Raw genomic sequence first — 9,769 nt, forward strand, 5'->3', positions numbered from 1 at the left:
CTTTTAGTCCAAACTGTACTGTCATCATGAAGGTGAGATACTATCCAAAGTAAATCATTCACGAGCAATCCCCAACATCCGACTTTTTAATGCCATTAATTTAAAGAAATTTCTTCTTCAAATATATTATTATGAGCTTATTTGGTGTGAAGATGTCATAGTACTTATTGTTTGATTAATTTTAGTAATACACAACTCATTTTGAAGATCGACTAAAGGACACCGACAGAGGAGCCAACTCCAACGGACAAAAGAACCGGCAGGCCGAGAAAATCCTTCTCTAATGACGCAGCATCATCGACGCATGCGCAATACGTTTGGATAACAATGTGGCAGCGCTTGTCAAATCCCTTCATACGGCTCAATCAAACGCAAAGTTATTTAACATCTAAATGGTTCAAAGGTACGGATTTATATCGCTGCTCTTTTCGCAATTGTAAAAGCATTTTAAGCAACGAGTAGGTTATTAAATTATTTTTTGCTTGCCTGTTTAGCTGCGTGTTAGCCTAGCTGCTTACTTCTAGCAGTCAAAACAGAACGGTACAAGAAGCTGGAGTTTTAGCATCCGGTTCAGTAGTTCAATGGAGAGCTATGGTATTAATTAAATGTTGATAAATGTATCAAATAACTTACATTGATCATAAAATAGTTACATTTCATTAAATGTATAATGAATTATACTTGCAGTATTGCAATTACAGTGAACTGTTTGGATGCAAAAACAATTAAGAGCTCAATTAAATATATATCTAGTAATTGTGAACATAACATTGTCGTGGTTAATTATTTCAAGTTAAACAATGGGATAAATACAAAACTAATCAGGTATAACTTGTGATTTAAAGGTTTAATTAATTGTTTCTGCCTCTAATTTACACAGTTTAATAATTATAAATTTTGTTTTTCATTTACTTAATAGAAATGTTTACTATATTAAAATGCTATTGTCACTGCAGTATACATTTTATGCAACATCAGAATTTCACAGAAGTGCTTGGATGTGATGTTTGGATCATACTGTTGAATATGTAATAGCATTTATTTTAGTGTTGCTTGTAGATTAGTGACATTTGATATTTCAAACGTGTTTGAAATGTTTGCGTGTTTGTTGTATTTTTTATTTGTTTTTGTTTTTTTGCACTAATTTCATTTTCTGTCATTTTGGCGAGTTTGTAAATGAGATTTTGAATTTCAGGTGGTCTCCGGGTTAAATAAAGTACACATTTTAAATGCATCCAAACTCTACTTGACTGTAATGTGTAATATTAAATTATCATGTAGATTTCACACTACTTTATTTCATTACTTAATTATTGACTTCTATCAGATGCCTGAGTGTAGATACAGGCTTTAGGAGAACAGGTAAATCAACTAGAAAGATGTTGCATTTCCTGCAAAAATGCAGTGTGATTGCTGTAAGCTGAATATTTAAGTGTCTAGCATCTTGACCTACAGTAAAATACACCATGCACTGTGGAAAACCCCCCAAATAAAAGCTAAAATTAGCATCAAGAAACCCAAAAAGGCTGGTCATTTATCAAAAGTCGTCATTCCTTTGACATGTCGCTGCAGTAGAAATGTTTCGCTTCCTGCGTCTTAACACTGTTCCACCTTTGGCTCAGCTCTGCTCGCCCACCGACTGTTCACTAGTGGTGCTGAGCTGACCTACAGCTACGATGGGCTGTACCCTGGACACATCCAGACCACCTCCTTCCAGAAAGCACTGCTGGCCATCGGATCAGGAGTGGCGGCTCTGCAGGACCCCTACAGACACGGTACAAATCCACGTGAAGAAAAGTTCAAGCAGTTTCAATACTTTTACCGACTGTGTGGAAACAAACATTTTATTTCCCATCCTTGTTTTGCCGTTTAGAATCCATTAATAAAACACTACTGCTTGCGTGTGATTTGATCAGTGGCAAACGTTTTTTTTTAAACTCATCTCTCCTCCAAATTTGTCTTATTGTTGTTGCTTCAGGCTTCTCTGCACAGTTTGCAAAACTGTCAAAAACAAAACCCAATAAAACCTTAAAAAAGGGCATAATGAAATTTCCTAGTCGAAAAATTACCTTAAAGTTAGACTTTATTCTTGATATTCCAGGCCTTTAATGTATTCTGTATACTGTAAAGCAGTATTTTCACTGTGATTTATTGCGGCAGCTGTGTGTGTTTAAAATCAGCTATTCTTCGTTTCAGCAAGACTGGGTTTTTGATGAATTAATTTCACATCCTAATTTCCTCATTCAAAAATGAAGCGAAATGAAATGGCACCCCAGCTTCTCGTTTTCAGTAGCTTAAAATGGAAAAATGCTCACAGCTGAGGAGACGCCTGGCAGCTGCAAGTTAGCATCAGGTTGGGCCCACAGATTTCTGAGAAGATCCTGACTTCCAGTATGTACTCTGTGTCTGAACCTTGCTGTTTCCTTGTGATAGAAACGTCACATGTTTGAATAGTCACATTGTAAACCAATACTGAAATGACTCAGACTACATCGTGCTTTGGTAGACTCAGAGGCAGCTTCTCAAATGTAACAAAAAACTCCCTAAAAGGCACAGAGGAACAAAACATTGTATTTCCAACCAGTGAGCTGCTCTGTGGGTTTAGACATTATACCTATAAGGATTCTTTTATATTCTGTCTAAAATTTTTGATGTTGAGTCCAAGTAGGCTGTGAAAACTCCATATAGTGTTACTGATGCCCTGAATCCCTGTGCTGACTTCACAGACATGGTTGCTGTGCTGGGAGAAACTACAGGACATTTAGCGCTTATAAATCTAAGGGAGCGGATGAAAAATGACCCCGAGGGTTACACGATCCTGACGTGAGTCGCCCTAGTTTAGGTTGAATGTTATTGTTTTGGTCAGTTCGCCCTTTTGTCAACATATTCTCGCATTTTTGGCTCAAGGTTATGTTTTCTTTCCATTTCCTTCTTCCGTTTCTTAACCAGGCACTTAATCATTGGTTATTGTTATATTCCTTCTGTCAGGTATTTTGATGAGCTATAAATAACATTTTGAATTGAAATTTTCAAATAAGTAGCATAATTTCACTGCATTTTGTTGTTTTGATGGCCATATGTCACTCCTACCCTTCTGATCCTCATATAAACTAGTAGAAATGTAACAGATGGTAGAAAGTATTTTCTTTTAGTCAATTAGCCACATAATCTTACAGAAAATGATCACTGGACTTTAGAAAATTACTTTAAATTGCTGTTACCGGTTCCATTCATTTTTTGTTTTCAGCAGAAAAAATCTTAAGAAGATAAAAAAAGGGTAGAAAAGAAATCAAACTTTGCAGCAACACCAAAAATAATCTGGTGAAGGGGTGAAATGACCAACATTCTTCCACTGCATGGATACATTTTGATTTAGTCTATTCTTTGTTATGAATTGACGCTGCAGAGAAAGGCCAAGGATCCGTCTGTCTACACTCGATCTGGAAAAGATGGCTTCCCTACCAGATGAGTCGTTTGGGCGAGAGTATCTCAGATTTCTGGAGGACAATGTATGTCTCTGCTTATGCTTAACGAATCCAAATCCAGACTTCACTTGTGAACACAAGTCTCATCCTGTTGCCACTTATCTCTGTTTCTGATGAATGAGCTGTCTCTCTCTTTTTTTTTTTCTTTTTGCAACTTGGCTGCAGAAAGTGACGCCTGACTCTAGAGCGGAGGTGAAGTTTGTGGACAATGAGGAGCTAGCTTACATCATGCTGAGATATAGAGAGGTCCATGACCTGTTGCACACCTTACTGGGCATGCCCACTAACATGCTGGGTGAGTCAAGCTGCATATAGAAATAGAAAGAGCAACAGTTCCAGTTCTCTATAAACACTCAAAACCAAAATAGACTTTCTGAAATCTTCACTCTTGACTGACTGTCTTGTGATCTCTCCCCTTTCTGTTGGTAATTTGCATATTTCTCCATCGTGGTTTCAGGTGAGGTGGCGGTGAAATGGTTTGAAGCCGCTCAGACGGGGCTTCCCATGTGCGCTCTGGGAGCCTTGCTGGGGCCACTTCGGCTGAATGCAAGGTGCTTACGTACAATATGTCTGATAGGAGCTAGCTCTGTTTGAAGAAAATACGAATTGTTGTATGGAACGTTCTTTTAATTTCAAACCAGTGCTGCTTGTGCCGATGCACTTGAATGTTCCCACAAAAAGATGAAGTTTGAGGTTGATGAGGAAAGGTTCATGTCCCTTAAAAGTAGTGAAAATCCTTGAATCTTTTCACATTCTAGCTGCAATGTGTTTTATTTCGAGTGCATGTATTGAGGAAAATGGAGCACATATTTGGAAAGGAAGCAAAAATAAAATCTCTATTTTTTTATTTGTTTGCAATTTAGAATTAAAGCTAGTCTGTCGTTAATTTGTATAACCACCACGTCTATGTTCGTTTTAAACATCTAGAGCAGGTCTGCAACCTGCAGCTCTTTGAACCTTTCAGAATGGCTCCTATAACTCTGGCTGAAAATAATAAATGATCTATCAATGTTTCACAATGTTGCATAATTTCCCAAAAATGTCACTGTGAGATAGAAGAAAATGTATCCATCCTTTTCTTGCGAGCATTTTTTTCCTCCTCTTTATTTTAAAAATATTAAAGGAGACAAGAAATGGTAACATTTTATAAATGGTAACACATTTCCTATAGTTGGGATTATGCAAATACTTTCAAAGCCATTTGTGACCAGTAATCGATCGATCAACCATTTTTAAACAAAAGCTAAGATAATAATTAATTAGTCTTGAATTGATTCTGGAAGACCTAAACACAGAAGAACAGTCTGTAATATATAACCACTACAATATAGGAGTGTTTTAGATGATTTCCTGGTTTTTGATTGGTTTAGGGCAGTGTGTGGCAGAAAGATGGGTTTCCCCAGGGCGTTATTCATAAACTCGTTTGTTCTTGTTACAAAAGCATGTGAGTAGATGGGAACATAATGTTCCTCTTGTCTGTTAATCATTAAAGATTTCCTCATTCATTCGCTGTCATTTCCTGTCTTTGCCAATATGGATTTGTTGATTTACTTGAAATAAAAAGGTTGTGATGACGGCCTTTAACCGTACTCTTCTGTCTCCCTCTCTTAGTCGTTTACAGTCACTCTTCACATCTTTGGGCCCCTGGGCCCTGCAGAATGGCAGGCGGGCCCGCTGCGTTCTCAGCATCTTTTACGAGAGGCGATGGGAGCAGAGCCTGGAGGACCTCAGGCGGGAGCTGAACATCGAGCCACCTCCACTCACACTAAGTGCCTCAAACAAGAGGAGGACACAAATATAAACTGATCAGCAGCCAAAACAAAAATATTTGAAGAATAGCAGTGTGGGATTTTTGTCTTGTGGGATGTAATTATCCACAGAGGACATGGGGGAGAGAATTTTGATTCTGGGAAACACTGGCTCATTTATCTGATTCACAAAAAGCATTCATTGACTCCGTTTTCAACGTGTGGCATATTTAAGTTTCTAATTCCTTCTTATTGTGTCTTCATCCTTCAAGAACTTCAGCAGTCAGTTTAGAATGTGATTCGTTTGGAGTAGGAAATACCAAAAATACACTTCAGAGCCTAAGAATGGACGGTTCTTTTAGCAAATATAATTTTCACATTCATATAATGGCCATTATTATCCACAATCTTATTTACTAGAACCTGATATTATCTCTCAACAGAGTCTGGTTAAGTGCTTCTCATTAAACCTGTTTTAACCGAGTGGTTTATGTAGCGTTGGTGCAGCTGCATCTGTTTAACCTTTAAACAGTCTTATCACAAACATGAAATAAAATGGTGAGCAGGAGTTTCACTATCTGCTTTTTGTTCTGACTAATAGCACGTACCTAATAATGATCAGTTGGTGTAAAACCACATATCCAGGAAATGAGAGTCCAGGAAGTCTGTGGTTAATTTACCCAGAAGTTCTGTAGAAATGATGCTGATATACAGCTGGTCTTTCCCCAATCGTTTTTTTTATTTTCTACAGAAAATAGACGGTGTTTGTCACTGTCCAACATTAAGTATGCGATTACAGAGAAGTAAGCTTGTAGATTGAAATATTAAAATTTATGGGTAACTTTTAAAAATGAACTTTTGACATAGAGCACAAATAGTCCAGCAGTTATTGTTGTAAGATATAGTGTGAGTTTGCAACTAAATTATGATTTTATGTAGAATGTAAATAGCCGTGGTAAACAAAACAAAACAAAAAAACAACATGTGGTTTTATGTTTTAACAGAAATCAACTCAAATTTCTTTGCAAGTATTGAGTACAAAAATATAAACAGCCAACAAGATCTCCCAGTCCTATTAGATATCAGTACAAATAAATATTAACTGGTTAAGTCCTAATTAGTGTTACCTATGAGGGCGACAGTAAAACCTGATATAATCTATTTTGCATTATATTGAAAGCCATGACTTCAACAACCATTTTTTATTAAAAAAAAAACAAAAAAACAACAGTTTATCTAGAATTGGTGATGACACTAACAATACAGTAACTTTACGTTTTGGTTTATACAATTATTTTGAATATTTGAGATGATAAAATAAATACACGTGGCACTAAAAACTTGGTTTGTATTGTGTATTTTTGTTAGATTGTAAAGTTTTAAATGTAAAAATTTAACTCTTTTATTTCCATAATGGACATTATTTGAGGAGAAATAGCAGTTCACATTACCGCAAAACCACCAGAACAAGAGTAAGGACCGCAGGTGGAAATATAATATGAGGATGTTTTTTACATGTTGTACTTTATACATCTGGGGAAAGAATAAGAGAATGAACAAGCAGAGATTCTTAAAAGGCATCTAAAGACTAAAATAAAGTGTGGATTTTTTTGCCAGACATCGACCCCATTGTTCTGAAAACGTAATTACGATAAGAAGTCTTTTTTTTTACATCTTTTTTTTTTTTTTTTAAGTATATGTGCATATTCTTTGCTGTACCATTTTATTTCATGTAATTAATGGACTAACTTGTCTCATGAAGATAATTTGAAGCCACTTGCATGTGTTAAGCAAAGGAAAACTTTTCATTAAGCTGTCATTTCTTCTTTAAAAATTTGTTATTTGACTCTGATCTTAAAATGTCATGTTGTCATTAGCTGTTAGTAGAAATTATAATTAACAGACTTTAAAACATCAGTCTGTGTAATCTAATGTTTTTCACCTAGCAAACGGAGTCACTGAATTAAACTTTTCAACACTTTTCTAATTTACTGAATGTAAAAACTTATTTTTAAAATAAAATTAAATGCAAAATACAGTAAATGTTTAGTGATTGAAGGTTGGTCACTTTCAGAATGGGAAAAGAGTGTTTTGACTCTTGAGTAGTTGAACAAAGCAGGATTTTATTTCAACCAGGGAAACTTTAAAAACACAGATCTGTGCACTGTTATGCAGAAATCTAAGCAGAACATAAAAAACCCCCAAAGAACTATAATCACAGCTCATTTATGTAGGTCTGCACACAGCACAAACACAGTTTCCAATTTTTGGCTTTTCGACCTCTAAGCATATTTTAGTCTGCCTCTATATATAGTTCCTACTGAAAATCCCCTTCACAGTCAACATGGGTACCAGGATACAGGGTGTCATCACAAAGAACAGTTTTCTCCAGGAACACTTGGATATCCACTCCTTGATTGGACCAGCATGGCACTATCCCAGCCTGACACGAGGCTTCAGGTTTTACTGTTATGAAAACAGATAGTGTCTCCTGGAAGCAGTCTGACGTCTGTTTTTGGTTCCTCCTAACACTCCCTGTGCATAACTCAGGCTAACCTCAATGAATCACATGAAGGACCGAGCATGTAGAATAATAATGGACATAAAATATACACAAATATATGAAATGAACTTGTATCTTGTGATGAAAATGTTCTTTAGGGGGTCCAAGTTGGTGTATGTGAAGAGGTTTTTTTTCTGTATTGATACTGGGTTATAGGAATATAAGATTGTATGTTACAGAACATTTATTTTTAATGTTTTGATATTTCCTTTTTTTCATCTTGAACTTTTATTAGGCAACATATTATCTCATGAATGTACCTGCAGTATATATGTTCTGTATTGTTCTTTTTTACAGTGTTCTTTGCGTGTTCTTGTGTCACTAAGTGAAGATAGAAATTACCTCTGAGAACTACAATCTGGTATAAAATACATTTTCCTTTGAGATTAATGCTTCTGTTCATGATCCCTGTTCAATAAAAGAAACAGACAGTAAGGTTTTACACACTCTTCCTGATTTAAAATGCGTTATGAGCATGTCATTTTAGACAAGTTTTATGTTAAAATATTTTACAGTTTCATCAGACAATATATGGATATAAAGTTGTAGTGCTAAGACAATAAAATCATGGTTTGGACATGTGCCCTTCTTTTTCTCTTTGTATTGTGTGACTGTAGGGTGACCAGACGTCCTCTTTTTCCCGGACATGTCCTACTTTTCAGACCTAAAAAAATGTCCGGGGGGAACTTAAAAATCGTCCGGGATTTTGGTCAACTGCCTCAAAACACATTACATAGCTTACAGTGCATTGTGATTACATTGCCACTCCGTTCCACCACTCCATTCCAGGTTTATTTGTATGGCAAATTAGTCTCGCCCTTCTCCCCAAATCCAATCACGTTGCATTAAGTGTGTGTGGGAAAATATGAAGTACCCCCTCATTATCCTTCCCAACAAAAAAAAAGTGTCCTCCTTTTCAGAAACCCCAAATCTGGTCACCCTAGTGACTGTGTCCTTCTTATATGTCCCTGGTCTCTTCTCTGTGATAAAGAACACTTCACATTTCCCTGTATTACGGTAGTTTGTTCCTTTCGTATAAATCAGGGCTTAGAAGTCATGGCTGTAATAAAAGAGGCATCATATCTTGTTTCCATAAATTTTGTTCTGTTTTTCTATAACATCATGTGAGGCTCATCGGTTTTTACTCAGTGTTGAAGTTTTTGTAGCTGTCTGTGGTCCCGGAAGCTCAACGAGGAATCTTTGAATGAGAAGCAAAATTGTTATGGACGCTCATGGAGGCCTGATTAGACTTTGCTGCCCCCTGGTGTTTTTATTTATTTATTTTAATTTAAAAACGTGTATAAGGGAGATAAATCAGTCAAATAAATAGCAAACATGCATTTTCAAAACTATTCTTGTCTCAATTATTACTAGATAGCTTGGCTTTTTGTGTTATTTTTAAAAGCTACATACAACAATCATTGCAACTCCGAAGATATTTTTATTCTGGCCTTGTTCTTATACATTCAGTTTATACTTAATAATAGGTTTCCGATAAATTATCCATATCCAATTGTTCTTACTTTTCCAGTCATTTTTAAGTGCTTCTATATGTTTTTATAGCTTTCTACCACTGGAAAACTACAAAAATAGACATTTAATGAGTTAATGTTTTCCATCTGTATGTTCAACGATTTATAACATATTACTGAAGATTAAAATAAATTCTGTAAAGTCGTAAATGTTTCTCTGCTGTTTTTTTGTTTCTTTTGTTGAATCAAGACAATGTGTTATTGCTTATTTCAATATCTGTTTTAGTGGAGTAAAGCAGTTTGAACTGCCTTTTCGCTGAAATGTGCTGTACAAAAAAACTTGCCTTGACTCCTTTGTAATTCCTAGATGTTAAAAATCTTGTATCAGTTATTTTTAAATTATAGTTTGACTGCAAAAATATTCTGTTTTAGAGTTTATAACAGGCATTTTACTTTTATCGTTGTTATTTTAAACCTATACAGAATCTCTCCTTAATACAC

At 35.7% G+C, this 9,769-nt stretch overlaps 1 protein-coding gene across 1 annotated transcript; it reads left to right on the forward strand.

The window, feature by feature from the left end:
* Nucleotides 1-222: 222 nt before the first annotated feature.
* coq4 (coenzyme Q4 homolog (S. cerevisiae)) lies at nucleotides 223-8,356 on the forward strand. Its single transcript, XM_044096207.1, has 7 exons — nucleotides 223-403; nucleotides 1,623-1,775; nucleotides 2,727-2,823; nucleotides 3,407-3,509; nucleotides 3,651-3,780; nucleotides 3,943-4,036; nucleotides 5,097-8,356. Exons 1-7 carry the CDS (start codon nucleotides 328-330, stop codon nucleotides 5,284-5,286), a joined length of 843 nt encoding a protein of 280 aa, XP_043952142.1. The 5' UTR covers nucleotides 223-327; the 3' UTR covers nucleotides 5,287-8,356.
* The last annotated feature ends 1,413 nt before the right edge of the window (nucleotides 8,357-9,769 follow it).

The sequence above is a fragment of the Gambusia affinis genome, linkage group LG17 (genome assembly GCF_019740435.1).
Source record: "Gambusia affinis linkage group LG17, SWU_Gaff_1.0, whole genome shotgun sequence".
NCBI lineage: Eukaryota > Metazoa > Chordata > Actinopteri > Cyprinodontiformes > Poeciliidae > Gambusia > Gambusia affinis.